Source organism: Aphidius gifuensis, linkage group LG3, assembly GCF_014905175.1.
Source record: "Aphidius gifuensis isolate YNYX2018 linkage group LG3, ASM1490517v1, whole genome shotgun sequence".
Taxonomy (NCBI): Eukaryota; Metazoa; Arthropoda; class Insecta; order Hymenoptera; family Braconidae; genus Aphidius; species Aphidius gifuensis.
The window spans coordinates 21390778-21417454 of NC_057790.1; the positions used below are offsets into that span (position 1 = coordinate 21390778).

Sequence of the window (26677 nt, forward strand, 5' to 3'; positions counted from 1 at the left end):
AATAATTAAGCAATAAACAAAATTGAATAAACTTGAAAATCCTTTTAACACTTTTAAATTTATCATATAAAATTTTAATGTTATCATCTTGAAAACTTATTATTACATATATATGCTATATATATTTGAATGCCATCATAATTTTATTAGAATATATCATTCATTGAGAGAGTTTCACAATGAAGTTTCAAAAAAAAAATTATGATGAAATTAATAATTAAATAAATAAATAAAATATAAAACTAAAGGAATGAAAAATTAGTGAACATTTCTCCTTTTTTTTCTATTTTTTATTAGTCATTTTGAGCACACAGCTTTTAACCAGTAATTTAAAATATATTTTATAGTTATATGCTACTTTTTGAATAATTTTTTTAAACACAGTTTACTCAATTTTTTTTTTATTAAATTGTGTATAAATTTTTAATCTAAACATCAACACGAGTTAAAAAAAAGTAAAGAAATGAAAAAAAAAAAAAAGTAAGGGGTGTTATAAAAATAAAAAAAAAAGCCCTGTCTACATATCCTATAAAATAGTTTTACGATACTGGGGAATTTCACATGATCATAAAATAAATGCTTCTCACTCTTTTAACATATACACTAATTTATTTATTTTTTTGATTCTTCATTAAATCAAAATTATGAATAAATAAATTTTTAAATATATTATATTAATTTAATTTTTTTTATTTTAGAATGAATTTATATGTAACTTCAAGAGACTTTGAAATTGACTTCAGGCAAAAGAAAAAAAAAAAAAAACATATAGAAAAAGCAATAATAAATGGTGTATAGTCAGACTAATAGAGTGGTCTTGACTCTCGTTGGATATTTTTTTTATTTTTCAAAGAATATATTGGTAACATGCATCCTTGCACGATCGCAAGAATAAGAAAGATCTTCGAAGGTGGCGAAGCGGCAATACACAAGAAAAGAAGAGGTGGAGATATGTAGTGGCTAAGGACTGGGTCAATTAACCCCACCGACACGTAAGGTGGGTGGAAAGGGAGGGAAATAAACGGGGGCGTGCGATTAGTCCATAGCCAGGGAGATTGGTCTGTTCAACATTTAAACTGGGTGGTCTAAATACCCCAAGATAATTTTGGGGCTGCCGTGGCTTTTTTTTTTTTATTTTCGGACTTATGGCTGATGGCCAAAAAAAAAATTATTAAAATGGCTACCTTGATATTTTTGCGATCCAATAACGAAACACGCATTCACCATGAAATAATCATAAAATTTTCTTTACAAACCAACACCATTTTTTTTATATTTTTTTTTTTTTTTTATTATTTTTTTAAACCACAATTTGCAAAATGAACTTGACCAATTTTTTTTTTTTTATACTGTAATTTTTGTTTATCTTAATTTTAATTTCAAAAATTTTTTTTTCCAAATTAACGTGGTATTTTTTTTAATAGTTTACATTGAAAAAACAAAAATTAATTTTATATTCATTTGGTTAATTTAAAAGCTTTTGATATATGTTTTTAATTAAACATAGAAAATTCGTATACAAATTATTTTCTTTTTTAGAAAGAGAATTTAAAAGAGTATATATTATTTACATGTTGTATGTAATTAATTATATACTTGTAATTATATATATTCTTGCTTTTGTAGTAGTTTGTCGTGTGGTAATGATACGCGAAAAAATTTACAATATATATGGTTTTCACTGTGCTCATTGTTCCGCGTTTAATAGTTCCCAGAAAAGGCTGATTGTTTAAGAGTCGTGGGAGAGTTTCAGGGTGGTCTTATATGTATGTGTCTGTGTATATAGTTTTGATTTTTTTAATTTTCAACATGATTCATGGTCAATGACATATTACTCTATACATATATACATTCATTAATATATACAACTGCCAAAATAATAAACGTGAAAATATTTAAACCCCTTTGTTTCTCTGTGTGCAGAAAAAAAAAAAAAAAAATATTAATAATATTGGACATGTATTATCACTCCCCTCAAAAAGTTGATATTTTGTTTTTTCTATTTTTTTTAACGGTTCAATTTTGAGCATCATTAAAATATTTTGATGATTATTGCAAGCAAATTTTTCCCTCAAAAATAGAAGCTTTCCATTGCTAGAAACTTTGTAGTTTTATGGAAAAAAATAGCCACAGATAATAGTCAACATTCTGTCAGAAAATAGACTAAACAATTTCACCTCTTGACACTCATTGTGTATACATACTTTCAATTTTAAGCGTCTGCATAAATTTTATGCGCTTACACTGTTTTTCTTTTACATGATTAAATATTCACAAGAACTTAAAATTCAAGTAAACTTTATATATATATTTAAACATGAGCATGTATATATGTATATAAATATATATAACATGAATAAATGCCACAGGGTGGTCGTCTCGTGTGGAAGCTCAATATTAATTAAACGATCTCATAATACGATCTTTCCTCTTTTAACTAAACTGGCTTATATATTTAACAATTCAACGTGATACTGCTTCAAAAAAAAAACGCTAAAATGTTTCCAATCTTAATTAGGTAGGTGTTTACAGAAGGATAATTTTTACTTGGTGACTTTGCTGATCGGCCATCATTATACCACCCATCCGTAAAAGAGATATACATATTTTTATTTTTTATTTTTTTCTTGTTTATCATCATTTTATTTTAATTTTTTTTTCCCATATAATTGTCAATATATTTTACCTTATTTTCATACTTATATATATTTCTATATTAATTTTTTTTTTAAAGATAAATTAATTTACAAACGCATGTTGTTTGTAAATTTAATATTGCCAGCTATTTTTTTTTTTTTTTTAAATTTTTCATGATTAACCTCATATTTAAAAACGATTCAAGTATAGATAGATGCACTTATATGTTTAAGAAAAAGAAAAAAGTATATAGATACCGGAAATTGTTGTGAACAAGTTGTTAGATATATAGCTAAAGTAACTGGTATGAGTTTGACCTCGACAAACATCAATTGGAACTTGTTAGATCCTTTTAAGAAATACTTAGCGCTCTCACACGTGCCATTGCTTCCGCATTGAAACATGACTTATTTAAAAATATAAAAAAAATAAATAAAACTAATACACAAAGTATAAATATGTATTTTTAAAAATATATATTGTCAAAATATTTGATGATGTTGATAAAATAATAACATAAAAAATTTTGGTCAATAATTTTACAGTAAAATTGTTTTTTTTTTTTTTTTTATAAAATATATATATATATTTCAGCGACCACACACTGATATAGATGCAAATAAGAGAGCAAGAAGACCGATCACAGCAGGACTCCATATTCACAACTCTCTCCACATGGTAACTCTGGTTATTTTAAACATGTATTAGTACATGTATGAACATATTTTCATTTGATATAAAGAAGAATATTAACTCGTTCTTATATAAACACATGAAAGTTTTTGATATCGGTGTATCACTAAAAACTATATAAACATAAACTCGATGAAAGGTTAAAAATCCAGCAAACGATGAGAGTTATGATCATGCTTGGCTGTGAATTAAGGGTGAGTAGCAAATACGGTATATACATTGGTTTAATAAACGATCAGGTTTTATTTCGTTGCTTTTATAAAATCATTTGAGTTTCATGTTATAATAATAATATTAATATTATAAGTATAAATAAATAAGAAAAAGGAAAGAAAAAAAAAAAATGATATTGCAAAGTTGAAATTGTATTCGGGGCTTTATGTCTTGTTCTCGTGCTATGCCATGTTAATTTATGGTGTGGTTTTTAGAGACTCGTGCATTCTCAGTTGGTAATTAAATCGTATTTTGTATTTATATTTATATATGTATACATTATCATCATGTGTGCATATTAACATTGCAACGATTTGGGTGTCCAATTTTTACGCTTATATCATATTAAACACTATAGCTGTTAATCATTGTATATTATTTTTTATAAATTTATTATATCGTGCTTTTTATTTTTTTTATACTAAAGGGCTTTATCACTTTTTTTTTTTTTTTAAATTTAAAGTTAAGCTATTTAATATACTGCGCAGTATAGACATTGTTTTTATTTATTTATTTTTTTTTGATTATATAAAATGAAGATCGATTAAAAGAATATATAGTTTGACTCACTGATGGTTGATCTTGAATTGATCTTTATAACGTATATATGTATGCGATCGAAAGATTCGAATAACAGACAATGACGTGCACACACGCGACCAGTCTCCCGTGGGGTATTTCAACGATATGCTCTAATGAAGCTGTTTTTAGTTTGTTAAACTCAGACTCTTTTCTTTGGCCATTGTCCAACATTTTATTTTTCTTTTATCTTATATACATGTGCATATGTATATGTATTTTTATCGTTCGATGTCAATCGCTTCATTGATTCAACTTTGATTCAAATACTCTCATCGATCAAAATCGAATTTGTTTTATTTTCTTCTTGTAATTTTAATTTACATGTATTTTCTATTTTGTTTTTGTTTATTTCAATTGACAAGACAATTAGTAATTTTTTATCAATTTTATATTTCAAGAAATATATCTGTTTGACTCAAATTTTAAAATTCAACAATATCTACTTGCACCAGCTCTAACTCTGACCTTAAGTCCAACTCCGACCCTAAATCCGACTCTACGTTTTTTTAAAAAAAAGGATTCTAAGATTGACCTAAATATGTGTAAATAAATTGTTTTAATTTAATAATAAACAATTAAATAGATAAACACCAAAATTTTAAAATTCAACAGTATCTACTTGCACCAGCTCTAACTCTGACCTTAAGTCTGACTCCGACCCTAAATCCGACTCTACGTTTTTTTTTAAATATGGATTCTAAGATTAACCTAAATATGTGTGGATAAATTCTTTTGATTTAATAATAACACAATTAAATAGATGAACACTCAAATTTTAAAATTCAATAATATCTACTTGCACCAGCTCTAACTCCGACCTTAAGTCCGACTCCGACTCTGACTCTGACCGACTCTACGTTTGTTTTTTATCTGTTCTGTCTCTGGGAAATTTTTTTAACGTCTATAATTTTTCTACAATATGCTTCTTCAATTTATTGTCTTTGAAAAATCTCTATATCTGTCTCACAAACGAGATTTAGGAGAGATCTTTATGAGATCCCAAAAAAACTCAATTTTTTTACCCGGGTGTGTTGGCAAATAAATCCCTTGAAGTTGTCGATCTGTAACTGTAAGAGTTTGTTGTCATACCAACTATTTTTTCATGTAAAAAGAAAAGAAAAAACTCCAGGCGAATGCATTGTTAATTCATTATATATGAATTTATATTTTTATGATGTTCATATTTGTTTCATTAGAAGAATAGTCCTAGTGATTCCATGGTGAACACTGCATTTATCCAAAACGAGTTTTTTGTTTTTGTTTTTTTGTTTTTTTACACGGACACATACGTAGTGCACTTGTCCCGTTGTTTTTGGTCATGTTAACCGTCCACCCACATTGTCCAGAATATAGATGCCATTGCATTAGCTACATCTGGACATGTGGACACACTATGCAGACACAAAACAAACGGAGAAAGGTATAACTAAACAAACAAAAAACAAAATAAAAGGGAGCAAGATACAACTTGAATTTCAAGGGTAGAAGGATGAGGTAAAGCTGTATTATATATACTTGAAAAAAAAAAAAAAAAAAAATGAAAAATCCAAGTATACCTCCCAGGAGGACACAGTGTATCATCGCGTGGGTGAGTTACTTCAGTGTGGATTCGAAACATGCGACTCTACTTCATCATCTGCATTCATATTGTTTTGTGATATAATTATTTATTTCTTTGAATATATATATTTTCTCATCAGTTTAAAATTTTTTTTTATTCATTATTTTATGGTAAAATAATAATTAAAAAACCTCTTTAATGTTCACGCATGTGCATCTATAAATATTAAAAAATTTCAAAATATTAAAATTTTAATTAACAATAATATTATATTGACAACAAATAGAAATAATTTTTTAAATATTTTATTGATTGTTTATAAATAAAATTTTTTAATTATATTTACTTAAACAATTATTCATAATGAATATATAAATTTTTTTTTAAAATTATATTTGAAAGTTTAAGACAATAATGACAATTGCAAAATCGACAAGAAAGTAAAATTATTATTTTAAATATTTACAAAATAACGGTATTATTTTTTTAATATTATTTTTATAACTTAATGTGGTATATTATTATAAATTCATCATGGTTGAGATTGCAGATCAATGCTGTTGATGTAAATCGATACATAATAACACTAACAACAGGTGTAAACCGAGTACATTAAAATTTCATTGTGATAAATATTTTTTTTTTTCCTTAAACATTCATTGATGCAAGTGAAAAATAAATTAAGGTCATGAAAATAATTTTAATATTAAAAAAAAAAAAACAAAATTTGATGGTTGTTGTTGATGACATATGACCCATGTGCATATATCAAATTTTCTTTATAACTTAAATGATAAATCGATACATCAGTCGTTATCTGATATCTTGATTTTATTTTTTAATAAACACAAGAGTACATCAACTTTATTTTTTATTAAATCTCATTGTTTATAAATGCAATATACAATCTTAAAAATTGAATATATATATAAATACAAAAGAACTATATATATAGATGAAATATAAAAATGAAATAAATAAAATTATATATAAAATGTTGGTCGAGGCCACCCGTTGACTGATCCAGGTCTTACGAAATAAAAGCTGGATAAACAAAGAAAGACAGTATCATCGTTGTTCCATCGTTGGATCCAAGCAACACCAGACAAACAAAAAAAATAAAAATATATGTTACACATCCACCGAGTAGAATTGTGGTATATTAGTTTTAAAGAAATATTATTTTTTTATTTTTTAGTGTTATACCTTTTTTTTTATAATATATATTTACCACAATATCGGTTATATTATGATTGGATGAACGTTAAATTATCGTTATTGATTCGTAATTGTTAGGAAATAACTCAATAACATGAGATTACTATAGATATATTGTTGGGGGTGTCGGAACAACAATAAAATAACAATTTTGATAATGGCCGCTTGCGGGTACCTGTAGTAGATGAGCAGCGTTTTTGACGCCTCTCATGGCGCGCGGTCCTTATGACTCGTAATTACGTGCCTCGCGGAACACGGCGGTGGGTCTGAAAAAAAAAAATACAAAATACAAAATAAATAAATAAAAAACAATTTAAAAATAAAAAAATAAGACCCTCGAGCTCGCGCGCAAATTTTCTTCACCCGCCCTCTTATGTTCATGCTGTCCAAGTTGTAAGCTCTGACCCTATAGTTCTTCTTATTTTCATTCTTTGCATCTTCTTTCTTCGCACCAGCAACCTTTTTCATGAACATATATGTATTGGTATATAAAATACCACAGCTAACTCTTTTGTATATCACTCTCGATGAGCCACAATTACAATTTTACAAAGATTAACTTAATCATCAAAAAGATATATTCACTAAAATATAATTTACTTGATTCAATATATACAAAATTAAAAATAAATAAAAAATATTTACTTTCGATTGCATGGTGGTCTAAATTTTAAACTTTATCAATTTGTATATTTATTTGGTAAACAAAAAATTAAATAAATAATTTAACATTATAAGAATTTATTTTTTTTTTTATATTAAAAGCTCTCTATATTTTTATATCAACGTTTTAATCAAATTTCAACATTGTTGCGCGAAAAAATATGCAGGTTTTAAAAAATCCATTTAAATATGCATTTTTTTTTATTTTTTTTTATGTGCATGGGATGTGCCCCGCGTGTGCATATGCTAACGCAGCAGTGAATTTTTAAGCCCATTCAACGCGTATATACACAACATCACAGAAGAAAAAAAGACTGAGTCGAATTCATGATGCACCAGGTGGTCCATCCACCCTCATTCCAACGCCCTTAAATTAAAAAAATCACCTGGGGGTATTATTATTATTTTTATTATTTTATTTTATTATTAACAAATCGAAAAATAACTTGTCAATATTTTAAATATAATTCTTTACATTAATAATGATTATAAATATTTTTTATTAACAATATGAAATAATAAAAATATTAATTTTATGTGAAATAAATTTAAAATAGCAATGTTATTTTAAATATTAAAGTCAGTTATATTATGGATTGTATAGTGGCAATTCGTTGCACTACTCAAATTGTGGTTATACTGGGGCGGTCCTTTGCATGCAACTGAGATGAAGTCATTCTCTTATGGGTTTGCACTTGGTATGTTTCAAAGGTAAATAAATAATATATTTTTTAAAAAATAGAAGCAAATTTTTCTTATTTTTTGATACCTTCGGGACAATATATTTATGGATGATAATGATAATGTTGTTGTTGTTGTTGTTGCTGTTGATGTTGATGTTGGAATAGGGTGGATGAATTTGGGATGGGGTCCACCGTGGTGAATGTGATGCGTAAATTTCATGCATTTCAATTTTTTATATTTTTTATTTATTTATTTTTTTCATACACTTCACGATGGGATTACATCTACGTATATATAAAAGTTGATTACACCTCGGGTGGTCTGTCTCACACCACATCAAGTGGCATGTCACAAAATTTTATTGCCATATATTATTTATTTCAAAAAATTAATACTCATAAATTTGACAATATATATATGTATATAAAGATTCAAAAAGTATACATATATATCTCTAGTTACAATACATATATTTTTCTATTTTTCAAAAATATTTTGAGAATTTCATGTCTGGTTGTTGAGTCTCTCTTTTTTTTGTCAAAAAAAAAAAAAGGGCTAATCAGCAGGACGTAATAGAGGACACAACTGAGAGTAAAAGAAATAAATAAAAAAAAAAAAAAATTGTTAAAAATAAATAAAAAGAAAAAGGAAAAAAAAAAAAAAAAGGAATAGAATGAGGATGATGTCGAAAGAAATTTCGGCGAGACCGTGGCAGAGAAGCGCTAGAAAGAAAGAAAAAACGAGGATAAAAGAAAGAAATTGGCGTCGAAACACGATGGTACATGCGGACGAAACGTTGGAGAAGTAGTCGAATGCGTTCCCACAGTCGCTTGGGTACCAGATTCCGGAGAGTCTTCAAGACTGGGTCCATGAGGATCGCGCGTCAGTATACGAACCTTTATACTTGTATGCGTATATAAAGAAACAAAAAAAAAAAAAGAAAAAAAAGAGACAAAAAAAAGCAACGAATTGGCAGTAGTAAGTTGGAGTCTCTTGGTCTTGAAGGCGCTGAAAGAAGAGCGCACGGTTAAAGGTTTCTTATATATAAAACACTCCGCAGGTACGGAATCTTATAACGTTATAACATGCCAAAACACCGATAATTCGACGGTGTGGACCACCATGTTCAAAAGATATACTTTCCCACGAGAGAGAAGAAACGGCATCTTATATGTTGGTCAAACAGTATGGATTGCGATCAACGCGATGAACGGTCAGTCTCTCGTTCCAAACATTGAATTCCTGTCATTCCTATATACTTTTGCAAAAAACAAAAAAAAAACCAACAACAACAAACAACAACGACAACTTTTAACTTTGTCTTATTAGGATTTACTAAAATAAAACAAAAATTTCATACAAAAACTAATAAAAGCATTCTCAAAGCTTTTAAATATATATAACAAAAAAATATATAATAATAAATTGGTTGATTTACACGGCATCATCCCTAAATAATTGGCATGCTTTTCGTCAAATCATCATTTCGGCCTTGAAGTCATTCTTCAAGGACATACATAAAATTTTTTAAAAGTATTATAAATATTTTATATAAAAAATATTGAAAAATTTTTTGAGAATTTTTTGATAATTATTATGATAAATATTTTAAACATGATTAATGTTTATAAAAAATTAATTACATATAACTTTTTTTATTCTTTAACAATTAAGAATTGATTTGTTATTTTGAAAATTATGATTTTTATATGAAATTGAAATTTTTCAAGTAATCTAATCGTTCGTTTGTTATTTTTACGTGTAAAGCAATTTTTTTCTGGATGAATACAAGTGTTTCTGTATTGAGTTTGCTAAAGTATCGAGCAATTTTTGTCGTAAATTTCGATGGATTAGTAGATGAGTACAGAATGAATTCATTCATCATAATTAATTTTAGTTTATTGAAGAAAAAATCATGGTCAATTCATTCACAACGAATTTTTTTGCACGGGTTAATCTCTACGTTTTTTTTTTTTTTTTCTATTTTCTCTTCTTGGTATCAGGATTAAGATTTTCTTGGATTCATTTAAGTCTCATTTTCTATACATTTAAGACTATGGAGTCTGCGAAAAGACTCTTATTATCTTAAAATGTAAAAATAACTGGTAAAAACTTGTTTTTCTTTGATGTGATTGATTGAGCAACAAATTTTTCCGAAAAATAACAAAGTACAATCTAAGCTCTACTTCAATTTTATAATAATAATAGTAAATATATTTTTTAAATTAAAAAAATATATGAATTTTTAGAAAATTGCAATTTTATGCATATATATAGGTATGAAAAATGAGTTTACGTGGTTGATGATAAGATGCGAAAAAAAATAATAATAAAAAAAAAAAAAAAGTAGTCTAAGCCATTAGTAATGCTATGCGCGTATACGCGATCGGTCACGACACACGCCACAATGATTCAAATGTTTCTGTCGTCGAGCTTGATATTTATTTTTTTCTTTTCTGAAAAACTGATTTTTATCATAATATGAAACTGCACAACCCCATAACCCTTAAATGTTTTCAACGCCTCTATCTGATGTCAGGAGTAGCTGCAAGTTTTTTTAAAAAATATATATTTAAATGAAAAAAAAAAAAACATTTACTAAAAAATATAAAGTCAATTTGTCATTCAAACATAACTTTCCTTTTTTTTCTTTCTATTTAGTGATTACAAGCTATTTAATAAATTCATATTCAAAAGACATATATAATTTTTTGTAATTGCTTTGAGGTAAAGCTGTGATGACAATATATCCTGGAGGGTTGTCAAAGAGGGTGTGTGACTTTTTTCATATTTTTTCAACAATATTATATATATGTAGTAAAACAAATTCTTCCACGGGAGTCTCCCAGCATCCTGGAAGATCTCGGGCAGCCGTCCATTTCTCACGGCGGTACCTTTGATCTCGTCATGCACCGCCGCTAGTCTTTCTCCCTGTGTACTCATCCACGCAGAATCCCTCTTTCACTCTCACTCACTCACTCATTCTCTCTCTTATATTTTATTATTATTATCATTATGTTTTCGTTTTTTTTTTTCTTATAGTTAATTTTTTCTCAGGTAAATTTTCGTCCTTATACCATTTGGCTTACCTATCATCAACACGTGGCAATACACATTTATTATTATTTTTATTATAAAAAAAAATTTTCACGCAATTAAGATTTTTATTATTATAAAAGAATAAAAAACAATTTATATATATACTAATTTTTTATATTGTCGTACGCGTGCCAATAATAATTATTAGTATTTATTTATTTTGACAAATGAAAAATTTTCTCACGATTAATTCTCGATTTATTTAATCGAATAATTTTTAAATACGTTGGTGGTCCCACCATACATTTGAGCAATAAGGGGGTGTCGAGGCCATTAGCGTGAATTCCAATCCTCCAGAAGCGGTCAGAATCCTTTTATCCTTGGTAGATACCTCCGGGATTCCTTGGCGTTATCATTGCTTGTAGGCATTCAACAGTATCGACATTGAAATAAAAATAAATTAAATAAATGAGAGAGTAAAATAAAAGAAAGTCAGAAGCTTCACTAAAAGAGTATATATATATTTAAAAATATATATATGATATGAGCAAGCCCTCCCACGATATCCTTGTGCTTGTCGATGGAGTTATGAAGTCGTCCGCCAAACTCTCTCGCAACTTTTCGAACCAGTTGACTTTAATATTTTATTTATTTGTTCAAACAGTCACAGTATGCACGAAGTTAGTATATTACATGTAGACGAGTATAGATAATATATGTAATGGGAAAATATTAAATTCTTGTTTTATATATATTTATGTATAACGACAAGTCAAAGAGGCCAAAGATCATTTGACTTAATGGAGTCATGCCACACATGATATCATAGATCACTTATATTGATATATAGATTTTTATATCAATTTAAATATTTTCATCAAAATATATTTATCATCTTATTTTATTTATATGAGAAGGGGAGTTTTTTTTTTTTTTTCTCTTAGTACATTAAATAATAGACAAGTCAATAATATAATAATTCAGAGTTGGTTTATTTATACATTTTTTATTTGAAAAAGTAAGCATATTTATTTATTTTTTTTTTTTTTTCATCTTTGTATACATTCTTTTAAAAACTAAATATATAAATTACAGAAAAATAAGATTTTTTTTTTTTTCTAATATTTAAAAATGCTAAATAACATAAAAATTAAAAAATAATTTAGCAATTTTATGTTTAGTTAACTTTTTTTTTGTTGTTTTTTTTTTTTTTTTTTATTCAATTTTTTTTACATTTTTAATTATTATTTTAATTTATTTGTTTTATTTTTTTTCCTAACTATAAATATTTTGTTTAATTTATTATTGAAATTAATGTGTAATATGTACATTGAAAAAAAAAATTAATTTTTTTTTTAATTAATTACTCTATATATATTTATTTATTTATTTATTGAAAGTTTTTTTTTTTTTTTTTTCATATATATATACAAAGCGAGTATATCGCTTGACGTTTTCTATATAGGCAAAGCTATAGGCATGCCCTGTCAATTTTGCTGGAGCTCGGTTTAAATATTTGTAAATAGAAAAAAAAAAATAAAATAAAGTTTAAAATATACAGTTGAGGTTTAAATATATATTGATTTGAGACTTGCTCTGTATGTACACTGTCCATTTTATTATTATCATTTATGAAATTTAAATGTTGAAAAAAAGAACGAAAAATAATTTTTATTTTCAAAAAAAAAAAAAAAAAAAAAACGAACAATAATCATCACCATTTGTCCCTAGCCCCATTCCTAAATCTATTAATCCATATAAGTGTTCAGTCTTTAACTAACATTCATATGAACGTAATCAATAAATAATATTTTTTTTTTTAAAATCCTTGCATAATACTGGACAAACTGGGGGCCAACATATTCCCCCAAGCAACGCTGCAGACATAATTGAACAATCAATTGTTGTCTTCGCCAGGAAGGACAAACTTAAGCATGCGTCAATTAAAACAATAATAATAATAGTATTATTATTAATAATTAATAATAATATTAGATATAAAATAATAATTAATATACACTCATAAATATATTACAAACACGTATGAATTATTTTTGTTGTTTTGCATGTTGCACACCTTACCTCGCAACACCATTGAAATGTACAATTACATCTTTCAACAGAAGTAACATGTTCTGTTCTATAACCTCTACCACAACACATTAAATCACAACCATCAACACCAATACTAGTATCATTACATTGTCTACCACGTGTACCAAGTACACCAAGTTTTGGATTTCTTTCACAAAATGGTGGTGATGATTCAATATATACAAGATCTTTAACACCAGGTGGTTTATGTTCTGAATTAAATGGTTTTAATTGATAACCATAACGTTGACGACGACCAACACCTTGACGTGGACCATGTACTGAATTACTACTACTTGCTGAATTACTCATTATTGCATTTGATGTATCACGATTTTTATCAGAATTTATTAAAACACGTGATGCACCATCAAAACGATCCTTAAGATTATCACCAACTGTACGAAATACTGGTAAACGCATCCAACAAGTTTTTACTGTACATGAACCAGACATACCATGACATTTACATTCTTGATGCATTTCAGCTGCAACATGCTGTAACATAGGAAAAAAAAAACAATTAATATCTTTTAATTTCATTTAAATTTTGTGCATTATATTTTGTTTTTTTTTTTTAATTTTTTTAAATTTTGTTTTATTTAATTGTTTAAAAATATTTTGCTTACGTTTCTTCCGGCTTCATTGTTGTGTATGTTCATTTTTTCACGTATATTTCGACCTCTTTCACCGGTATCAACAAATTCTCGTGAAAATTTAAAACCATAGTCAATATTATCAGAACATCCACCCCATTCCCATTCATGCATTTTTCCTCCTTTATTTTCATAGCTATAATCACATGAACAAGATTGTATGCTTCCTTCACTGCATGCTCTTGCAATGCTATGTGTCACAGCAGCACTCGTGATAGCATAGATGAATGCGGTCTCTCGGCAACCTGAAGCACAAAAAAAAAAAACAAGAAAAAAAATTAAATAAAAATTATATACAGAAGAAAAAGATAAAAAATATATTTAAAAAGACGAGGAATCATTCTCTGAGTTTTGCTTGAGCGAGTCACGTAAGTTATGTGTATATAGTTTTTAAAAAATGAAAAAAATAACAGCAACACGATTAAATGAAACTGTGTGTGCAGGTTAAGATCACGAACGACAAGGACACTCTCATCCATGATGGTATAAATGTTGGCAATGGTGATGGTGATCATGTTGGTGGTGTGGTGAGTAAAAAGGGTATACATATATAAAGAAATAAAAATAAAAAATATATATATAAAAATAAGAAGAAGAAGATGATGATGAACTTTTTGCACGTCAAACTATTAAGAATCTGTTAATTACACCAGGCAACGTTTTACGACTGCGGGAATTATAACGGGTGCCGTGTTCTTTGTAAATTGCCGACCAGACAACTATTGTCCTTCACAAATTATTCCTATATACCATAGACATTTATTTATTTTTTTTTTTTCTTTCATTTTTAAAACATTTTTGTTACAATCAACTCTATATACTCGTGCATCTTTTTTTTTTTCCACTAAATATAATGATAAAATTATGATTTTTTTTTCATTCAAATAATTTTAAAATTTTTACATCAACAATAGTTAATAAAAAAAAAAAAAAAGTGGCGCCAAAAATTTTTATTATCCTCCAGTCCGGGATAAAAAATAAAAAAAAAAAAAAAAAAAAAACAAAGGGAAGCGAAAGGGTGATGGGTAGCCAGGTAAAATGTGTGTGTTGAATGGACAAGATATTTACAAGGGGTTAAGAAAGAAATAAAAAAAAAAAATTAAAAAAAAAAAAGAGGGTGAAAAAAATGCCAAGTTGCGTGGGAGGTACGTGACGCCAGTGAGTTGAAACAACTCAATCGAAACAGTCGACTACCTGAGGACTGTTCTTTCTATCCTTTTTATTCTCAGTTATGTTTTTTTATTTTTTATTTTTTTATTATTATTCTTTCTTTGTCTAACTTTGTTGGATTGCGCCACCACGTCTGCACCACCACCACCACAACCACCACCGCCATCACCACCAGATGGAAGCTAAAATGACCTTAACCCCCTCATATCACCTACTCGCACCCGGGGCCTTAGTCCCCTCGCATCCCCCGATTCCTATTCACCTAAAGCCTTAATATTTTTTTTTATTTTCTTTCTTTCTCTATCTTTTTTCGCTCTTTGCTCTCATCGCCTTATCTGCATAAAACGCAGGTGCCTACCGGCACCTTTGTACCTCATCCAAGGCGGTGAAGATATCACGGGGGCCCTCTTTTACTCTTGCCCCGAGCTTCCTTCCTTCCTAACTCTTGGTTAGCTCGCGCGGTCGGTCCTTCGGTTGCTCTCGCACACGCGCACGCTGATCAACCATATAAAGAGATGCCGAAACAGGTTTATGTACCTGTGAACCAAGATACACCTTGGATGACCTTTTTCGCACGTACATAAGTCACAAATACACAAACACTTGTTAAACATATATTTGTATATTTTTTATTTTTTTTTTTTTCCTTCCATCAATGATGATGATAAAAAATAAATAAATGAATTTGACAAATTTTTTTATTCTTTCGTTTTATATAAATTATTATAAATTTTTTTCTCTATTTAATGATTTTTTTTTTTCTATGGTTTCGAATTTTATATCAGAAAAGAAAATGAGATGTCAAAGAATGTCTATACCTCATGCTTCGTTTCGCTTGAGAAATAAATATATTTAAAAACTAAATGGTTCGATCGTACAAACTATTAGGGTAGACCAAAAAAAAAAAAAAAAAAAGTAAAAAATAAAAAAAAAAAGAAAGAAAGGAAAGAAAAAAAAAAAAAAAAAACCTATCCGTATCTAATTTAGCGAGCCATGAGATTCAAATTCGTCACGAATTTTTCAATAGCCATACCCCACGCATATACCGAGAGTGGATTTTTGACCTTGGTTAAATTCCTGGGATCTTCTCAGGTATTATTTTTTTAAAGGTGCTTCAGTAGTCGTACATGAAACATGCTAGTAGTCACATTGGAAAAACCTTTTACCAAGGTATGTATTATTTTTTTTTATTCTTGTCTGTATCGAGCCCAAATATGTTGGGTTGAGACTTGAGTGTGTATATATTGCAAAAAAATAAAAAAAACATTTTTAGGTCCCAAATTTTTATTTTATATTGGTGTTTGACAGTTACGCTCAAGATGAAAAATAATAGCTTTTTTTTGGGGGTACCGTTTTTACGTTAAGCCTTCACAACGGGTCTTTCTGGTTGCAAGAGGGGTAAATACTACCCAAGAAGACCAACCCATCAAGGGTGAGAAAAGAATCAAAAAAAAGAAGAAGAAGAAGAAAATATAAAAAAAAAAAGCACAGTGAAAGAAGATTTACACCGTTCCACTTGATTTATTTAAATAAAATTTACAACTATATATACATATATATCTCTATTTTCCTTGAAGAATACATATATATTTTATTTTTAAAATGTTAAAAATTCATCATTCGTTACAGATATTATTTGTCATCATCACCGGAAGACTACCGTAGCCAATGAGCTTACTGTCATTCACATTTTCATGACGTATAATTTTCAAAAAAAAAAAATAAATTCAACGATGAATTAAAAATAAAAAATCGTATAAATAAATTTAAACAAATTTCAAGATAAAGTTAAAATTATCAGAGAAATCTATTCATATACAAGTTTATGATTGTCAAACACAAAGACTTTTTATCAAAAAAATAAAATAAAAAAAATTTGTTGAACGGATATAACAACCGATAAATCTATTTTGTATTTATTTTTCAGGCTTGGTAAATTTTTTTTTTTTTCTTTATATATTTTTTTGTTCATTTAACAAATAAATAAATAAATAAATAAAAAAGCTCGATAATGTTAACAAACGTAATAAAGCAAGATGTAAAAATCAGTGAAAATAAAATATATATAAATTTTTTTTTAAGTTGTTGAAGAAAATTGTAGTGTGATGTCTCTCAACACATGTTAGCCATCATAGTCGACAATTTATGGCTGCGTAACACCATGAATAAAAATGAAAAAAAAAAAAAAAAAAACCAGTTCACATCCATATAAGAAATCATACTCACATGTACCATATCAAAGTGACAAGTATTGATTAAATTTATACTCTATAAATGGATCATATATATATAAAAATAATATCGAGTAAGGTATAAACAAAAATTTGTGATATGTTTTTTTTATATATATTAAAACCAGTATACATATAGGCATGCTTGTGATTTGCAGATAATAAAGAAAACAGCTAAATATAATAATAAATAATATATAGCAAAAATAACATGATATTTTTCTTGGTAAATTTAAACGATAAGTTTAATTAAGACGTGATTAGAAATGAAAACATAATTATATTAACCAATAAAATATCATGTCCATCTTTTCGCCAATTATAAACATGATAAATAAATGTCATCTTGGTATAAATATATATATAAACCAGAAATACTTGATTTAATTATTTTTTTTTTTTTAAATATTTTATTTTATATATAATTATATAATTTATAATATTAAAAAACAATTAATAATAATTAGAAAATAAAAATAATAAATAAAATAAATTTAGTAAATTAAATGATAATTTATTTTTTCATTGAAAAGGAACAAAAAAAATTAAAAATAATACTTTCTTTTTTCTTTTTTGTATATATAGATATTTATAAATTTATGTTTGGGACCGCCGGGTGTACAGATCGTTTTGCGGTCAGTCTTTTAGTTCATTTTTGAGGTGTGGGAAGGACTACAGTGAGGGGCCCGAATCAAGAGGTGAGACGAGAGGGAAACTGTGCGCATCCTCCTGTATGTATGTATATATATATTATATTTATTATTTCATGGGCAAAAGCTTTGCGGTAGGTGGCTCACAACGGCGGCAAAATGATTACAGACCACGAACTCACTCACTACCAGGCAATAATATCAAGTACAAACGTTCCCAAAAGTTTACTCACTATTATCCCTTAATTTTTTATTATTAACATTTTTCTATTTTCAGTAATATTATTTAATAATTTTTATAAAAATTTATAGTCATAATAACACTGTTATAAACATTTTTTTAATATTTCGAAATTTTTTTTTTTTTTTCTTTTATCATTTAATTGCATTTAATGTTTGATAAATTTTTTTTTTTTTTTTATCATTCATTGTAAGTTATTTTAAAAACACATACAAATGACTCAGAGAATTTTTATTTTTTTATTTTTCAACTATCGTATTAGTCATAATGATGATTTTTATCGTTAAAAAATTTCATTGGATTTTTTTTTTTTTTAAATGAATATTTTCATTATGAAAAAAAATAATAAAAAAAAAAATACCTAGAGAATTTTATATACATTAAAATCAAAATAATAAAAAATGACCGTTTTAACGGAATAAAAAAAAAACCGGTAGTATATATATGCTTTTATAATAAAAGTGTGCGCACTCACGTATAAAACTTCTAATCCTATCATAGGATCTTAAAATATGTCGAGTACCTACATACGCGTTACAGATTTAAGATATCAATCTATTACATGTGTGTATAGTAAAAAATTTATATTATGAAGTATATCAAGGGTGATCTGGAGGGGGTTAAAACTCGTGAAGCTGATGGGAATCTGATTCAATTTTAACTGATATCACGCTAGACTTATCCAATGCTTTTAACCATTTTTTTTTATTTTTTCCTTTTACTTTTTTTTTGTTCGTGTCTTTTTATGTTGTCCAAAAAAGTAGCACTGTAATACAGTATCATGTGACAATATTTTTTTTCTCCAATAGTCCAATTTGAAGTATATATTTTAAAAAAATCTGTTTGTCAATTTAAAAATAATTTTTAACATTGATTTTATGGATTTAATTAGACATATGGTTACTCAATTTTTATTTGTGCTTTCTCGCAGTGAAGCCTGGTGAACAATAAACTGAAGCCTTTTTTTTTTTTCTCTTTTACATTCAAGTGGCCATATGGGTACATAGTCCTGTGACATGTAATAACGGTCTTATGTATAAATGCAGTGACGAAAGAGAGCAAGAAAAAAGGGTTGCGATTAAAAATGAGAAAAAACGAAATTATTTTACAATAATTATAAGAGGAGTGCATGAAGAAAAGGATAATAATATAGCTAAAAGAGTTGAAGTAGGTTTTTTTTTTTTTGAGTAAATTAGAGAGCTATTATCAAGTTGCAAAACATACATTTACATTATTGTATGAGTTGTGTTTATATACTCACAAAAAAGCACGCGACTTAAAAATGAAAAAAAAAAAAAACCAACATGACTTTTTAAATTTCATACGTCAATGATGAATTCTTAGAATATATATATTTACCATTAAAAAAATAAAAGTAATTTTATATTTTTTATCAAAGTTTCTATAACATCTTTATCTCGATTAATTTATGACATGAGTCATATTTTTTATAAACACAAATATTTAAAGATACATCATTTTCATCGTGTAAATATTGATTAATTAAATCCCAAGAATAATAAGCTTTCAGTTATATATACAATGTATTTTTTTTATATTTTGTATATCGACCTGGATGTCATCATCATCAATAAAATCATTCGGCACTTTGTCATGAATAAAAAATAATAAATAAATACTTTGTTCTAGATGATTTAAATGTTTGTGGTTAAAAAAAGAAAAGAGCTCTTAGTATAGCCTCGAATTGAATATTATTTATTCGATTTTATTTATAAAAAACATTGACATTCGAAGATTCAGGACAACAGACCGGTCCTGAGAATTAAAATCACGCAATGACAATGGCACATATATAAATTTATCCCTATACGCGTATGAAAACAAGTATTTGCTTATGTTTTTTTTTGAATGTACATAACTTTAGTTGTTTGATGAAAAACCTGCCATTCTAGAATCTACTTTGCTGCATGACAATATTCAGTAAACTTAAGATGAAATAAATAATAAATAAATATAAAATTCAAGATAACATGTATTAGGCATGTTTATATAAATAAAAATATTTAAATTGACTTTACATGCAGTATAGACATCAGTGAATTTCTTATTTTTTTTATTTATAAAAAGAGTATATTAAAAAACAAAAAAAAAAATGAAATGTCTAAATTTTAAAATTGTTTTTTTCTGTGTTGAAACGTGACAAGGTCATGATATTCATCTTGCGTCGCTTTCTACATGTATGGTTATTTTTATTGTTCTGTTTTTTTTTTTTTTTTGGTTTTTTTATATATGCTCTTTTTTTTAAGGCGAAAAATGAGAAACATTATTATAACTTAGGCGCATGATAATAGATTGAATCGTTGTGACAACTTGACGACACCCTCCTGTTGATTTTTTGGAGGTTAGTAAATAAATCAAATAGCTCGTATAAGGCTCGTAAAGCAAACGATCGTTTATGTAATTCTCATGGGTTTTTTATTATTTTTTTTTTTCAATAGATATATTTCGGCACATGTGAAAAATCGTGTCTTCATCAGGGGTGAATTATACCCTACTGTGAGCAAAGCCAATACATAAGGGAAACCAAACCTATATATAATCATGCTGAGTATAAGGATATATTTCTTTTTTTTCTTTTTTATTTTTTTCCTTTTACGACCGCAATAATAGTCCATTCAAATGTTGCCCAATGTAACAATACCATTCAAGATGAAGTGTCCGAAAAAAATAGAAAAAAAAATGAGCAAAAAAAAGGTGTGACAAACGCATGTGTATCCGTTTAAGACTAATTTTAATTTTTTAACATTTAACAACGACTTTACGCTCACGTGGGGTTTCTATTATTGATTTCTATTCAACAACTTGTTAATCATTGATAAAATTAGTGTTAAAAAATAGTTTTTTTAAACTTACCACGATCGACAATTTTTCCAAATAAATTTTTTCCACGTAAAATATTTCTTGTTGAACAATTCCATCGACGATTACGAAATTGATGTTGACATTCAGCTATTGCATGATTAGCACCACGTGATATTGCACCAAGTACACCTGGATTTTCACGTACTAATCTACGTTGTTTTTGTCTCAATGTACTAAATATTGCTGGATCTAATTGTGTTGATGTTTGTTCTGGTGTTCCATCAGTTTTAGCAATACCCCTGTAATTAAAATGAGACATTAATTTTTATATCAAGAAAATGAATATATAATTATGGAGCAACGAGTTTTATGTACTTTTTTTTGAATATAATATATACTTATTATCGGGGTATGTGAGGAGTAATGAATAATATATAAAAAGTGTAAAATAAAATACGTGAGAATATTGAATATTAAGAAAAATTAACGGTACTTGGAAATATCTGTCTCACGACATATTTTTCGATTTAATTAATTAATTATTTATTCAAGTCAATGCATAAGGACACCTTGATTTCTTTTATCTTTTTTGTGACATACACGCACACGACAGTAATGATTTGTAAATTTATCAAAAATAAAACTTCCACATTAAATAAATAATAAAAAAGTGTAGCAATGTGAAAGAAAGTGAATTAGCCAAAAAGGTAAAACTGGTCTTGTATTTTAAAATGTGACATTTTATAAAATTTGTTTTGATATAATTCAATTAATTCATAAATTATAAAAATCTAGGCAAAATAAATTGGCTGCATTATTGTTTATTTTATTAACTGTTTTACAAAAAATAAAATGATCTAAATTTTTTTTTTCCAGGACATAATAGTGTATATATGAAAGAATTTTTTTATGAAAAAAAAAAAAGGAGAGACTGCTGATGGAAGATGGTACAAGAATGTCAAATGTATCTGTCGGATTTCTGTGTATATATTTTTTTTTACTCCGCGCACACGCCCTCATATAAACACTCGGAAAGATTGGATCTCACAAGGCGCTCCAAGTGTCGTCGCTCGTATAATAAACAGTCTCAAGGATCAAAAAGTTGATGTTTACGTGGTCTCAGGTTGTCTCCAAGGTAGTCATATAATGAAAGTGAGAGTAAGTTAATTTTTTTTATTTATTTATTATTATTTTTAAATGTTTGACTTGAACAAACATAAATATACAACAAATAAAAAAATTCATTAATTTTTTAACAAAATTATTAATTTTTTTTTGTTATATATGATAAATATTTAAATCGGTATATAAAGATCATATAGTGTAGCTGATGTTTGTGCTGATGAAAAAGATCTCTAGCATGATATCATAGTAAATTAGATGCTTGTGTTTTTATTTTATTTTTTATTGACTCATGCATGACACTACCATAAGACTTGATATAAATTATTTTTTCAATATTATTATACATTGCAAAATTTACGAATAAATTTAAACTCGTTCAAATTTTAAATTTAAAAAAATAATTAATTAATCAAATTAATTTGTATGACTTACCACCACATAGATCCACGACCTTTATTTTTATTCTTGCTGGGGTCAGTGGGCAGTACCGATGGCACTGCAACCACAAGCATAGCAATAATTATCCACAAATTCATTGTTTATTAATTATCAAACCAAAAAAAAAAAATTATAATTATTTTTCGATAAAAAATATAACTTGTATTTTTTTTTTTTTAAATAAAACTTTTTTTTTATGTTCACCTAACACTTTTGTGATACGTCAGACAATAAAATCATAACTATCCATTAAAAACACTTGAGATATAATTTAATTAATTTAAAATAAACAAAATTATTTAATTGTTAATTAAATTTAACTAATCACTGATGAAATATTTTTAAAAAACTTTTTTAATTATTAAAAAAAAAAATATCACGTGTTTTACTTTTAGTTAGCTTTTTGAGTTTTAAAATATTGAAAAACAAACTTATATATTTGTCTTCACAGTAGTTTGCCCTCGGGGTTCCGATACTTCCGCAAGACTGACAAACGATGTGACTACCTTTGGTCAGTTTACTTCCCCTTGTCGAAAATCACCCCCTCCGTTGGTAAAAAAAAAAATATATATATTCAACGTTATGCCCGAGGCTGTTGTCCGCCCTGGTCAAGGGCAGGACCTAAACCCGGACGTTTAGTGGCTGATTTTGTGGTAGGAGAAAGTACAATTTTTTTTTTTTACCTGCCAAACCCCCTGTTGCACCAGGGCATAACCTAAACTTTTAATTACCAAAAAGACGTTATCCCTTTTTTTTTTTTTACCTCAAATACGGCAAGATAAAAATTCAAAAAAAAAAAATATACTTTTAAATTATTTTATACTATAAATAATACTTTAATAATAATAACAAATTAAATTTTTGTTTTTTTTTTTTTTTTTTTGTAATTAATTTTTTTTTTTTTATTATATAATTATTAATTATTTTTTGAACTTTTTTAACGTTGTTTAATATCAAAATGAATTCTTCGACGAACGAGTATAGCGCCTCGGCTGGCAACTGCACGCGCTTTACCACGAAAGATACGTTCACCGGTGAGCAAAGGTAATCCCCCTCTTACCACTTTTACACACACACATATCAACTAATGCTCTTTATCGAATGACTCCCCCAAGACTCCGATTAAATCTCAACCACGCCTTTTATTTTATCCACCTCCATATATATTATTTATTTTATTTCTACATTCCCCTCACTATATATGAGCGAATTAATTTTTAACACTGCACTATTAATAGACAGTAGAATTTTGCTTGAAAAAAAAATTAATTTCAATTCAAAAAAATTTTATTTACGGATCATAAGTTTGAAATAGAATTATACATCATATGTACATACATCAAATTGGAGCTTTTTTTTTTTTTTGTTATTTCTGCTTGTCGATTTGTAGTTTAATTTAAACTGCATGTAAAAATAATTCATAGAGCTTTTTACACTTGAACTTCATTAGGGGTAGTATAGAAATTAATTAATAAAATTAATATATAGATTATATTATTTATATTAAAAATAATTAAAATAAAATATTTATTTAAAAAACACGTGGTAAATTTGTGAGCAAGAGGGGGATTTCTACTTGGGAGGAACTTTTTGTGACCACGCCTCTGGTTAAAGTATCTTGGTTCCCTCCCTGAAGGTCCAGCTCTCTTTTACAGTCTCCAACTAACACATATATACAGTTTTTTTTCGTTTTTTTCTTTTTGCATCTTTCTTTAAAACATTAACTCTCATCATTTAATATCTCCCTCAGTTTCCACAAGTTTATCTTCCAATTTAACAATTCTTTGATTATATATATATATATTATTTACTTGTGTTAAACTCAACAACTGGACAATGAGATGACAAGAATGCACGAGAAATCAAGGTGGGATGAAGCGCGAACTTGCAAGAGGCACTGCGTGTGGGAACTACACGACGGAATGCAAGCATATATATACTCTTTAGCTTTTTTTTTTTTTTTTTATTTTTACTTAATCTTGTTTTATTTATTTAATTTTTTTTTTTTTTTTTTACATCCAATTTTTTGAGAGACTACCTTTTCGGCATTATTTTTTCGGACGCTCTAGATTAAAAAGAATGGCGGTATAAAAGAGCTTTTGGTAATTTCTCAGAAGCTCGAGCTCAAAGTAAATTTTTAACATCAAAAAAATAAAATAAATTAACAATATTATTTTTATTAAATTAATTAGTTATTTTAAAATAAAAAAATTTACCTAATAATGTCAATAAGCTCAAGAAAGTATAACAACCCGAGTAAAAAAATTAAGTTTTTTTGGGATCTCATAAAGATCTCTCCTAAATCTCGTTTGTGAGACAGATATAGAGATTTTTTAAAGACAATAAATTGAAGAAGAATTGAAGAAAAATTATAGACGTTAAAAAAATTTCCCAGTGACAGGACAGATAAAAAAAAACGTAGAGTCGGACTTAAGGTCAGAGTCAGAGTCGGACTTAAGGTCGGAGTTAGAGCTTGTGCGCAAGTAGACACTGTTGAATTTTAAAATTTAGGTGTTCATCTATTTAATTGTGTTATTATGAAATTAAAAGAATTTATTTACACATATTTAGGTTAATCTCAGAATACTTTTTTTAAAAAAAACATAGAGTCGGATTTAAAGTCAGAGTCGGACTTAAGGTCAGAGTTAGAGCTTGTTCATTGTGAATTATACAAACATTACTTGCAGACAACGTTGTAAATTGTCTTCACTTGACAAGGACGATTCCAATAATACTGATGATGAAATAGCAAGGGAAAAAATGCTTAAAAAATATAAAAAAATAAATTGAAAATAATACATAATATGCAGATTGCAGAAGAAGAGCCAATTATTATAATGAATAATTGCAATTATGTTGAATTTTTCAAAGACTATTTTTTATTTAAAAAAATAATAAATATTAAATAAATTTATGATGAAATTTTTAACAACGTTATACTAGAAACTTTGGCGGCAAATAATTCGTGTGAAAGAAGAAATATGAATTCTGGAAGGCACTGCAACAAACTGCATGGAATTCCTTTTCTTTTTTTTTTTTTTTTGAACAAAAGAAAAAAATGTAGAAAAATGATGAAACAACACGATCGAAGATTACCGAATAGTTTGACACCTTGAGAAAAAAAAATCAAATTAGAAAAAAAATCACTTGAATTCGTTCAAGGGGGTCTGAAATTGATTTTTTTTTTTCTTTGATTCTTTGTTTTTTTTTTCTTTGTCGGCAAAGATTACATACATTTTTTGTCAATAGGATTAGCAAATATTGTCATGCTATGCGTTGAAAAATTTCTTAGATATGGTGCGAGGTTGTGTTTAATTCTACTTTTACAAGATTATACTACCCCTTGGGTCATCAACTTCGCATTTACAGTTCTACGACTTATCGCAAAGTATGATTTTCCAGAAATATATTTATTTAACGTGATAAGTTTACTGATTTTAACAAAGTTTTTTACTGATTTTACAGTTAAACAAACACAAACAAATTTAAACTCATTTTTAATTAAAATGAATGAAAATTCATGATCTAATATTGGAACTAATTTATCATCAAATTTATAATTTATTATCCAAGAGTCATAAAACAAAGTACAGCCGTTTGACTGATAAAAAAATAAAAAAATAAAAAATAAGTGATCTGTTTTGGGTTTATTTATTTGAGCAGATGAAACATGACTGCACGTGGCTTTAAAATCAGTGAACTTTAGTTATGAATTTAATAAATTTACAGCGTTGAAAAAAAAATATATAATAATCATTAAAATACATATAGATATTTTATTATTTTTATATTTTCAAATTAAAATATTATTTAAGCTGTCTGTATAATTTTCATAAAATATTATTTGGGTTTTACCAATGTGTACGAGGTCAAACTCATTAAAATTTTACTATCATTATCACTATCTTCATATCTTCTATCAAGATAAAAAAAACAAAGAATTATTTTTTATTTTTGTA

The 26677-nt window shown here is 27.1% G+C and overlaps 1 protein-coding gene across 3 annotated transcripts; it reads right to left on the bottom strand.

Moving 5' to 3' along the window:
* Positions 1–12852: 12852 nt before the first annotated feature.
* Positions 12853–23531, bottom strand: LOC122852813 (protein Wnt-1). Of its 3 annotated transcripts, none has more exons than XM_044152883.1 (5): positions 23402–23531; positions 22713–22776; positions 21207–21454; positions 14014–14285; positions 12853–13882 (listed from the first exon to the last, which is right to left on the bottom strand). In XM_044152883.1, the coding sequence occupies exons 2-5, from the start codon at positions 22718–22720 to the stop codon at positions 13322–13324; spliced, it is 1089 nt and encodes a 362-aa protein (XP_044008818.1). In that variant the 5' UTR covers positions 22721–22776; positions 23402–23531; the 3' UTR covers positions 12853–13321. The 3 variants fall into 3 exon arrangements, with proteins under 3 accessions (XP_044008818.1, XP_044008817.1, XP_044008816.1); XM_044152882.1 differs by having other exon boundaries at positions 22923–23531; XM_044152881.1 differs by having other exon boundaries at positions 22713–23531.
* Positions 23532–26677: the final 3146 nt, after the last annotated feature.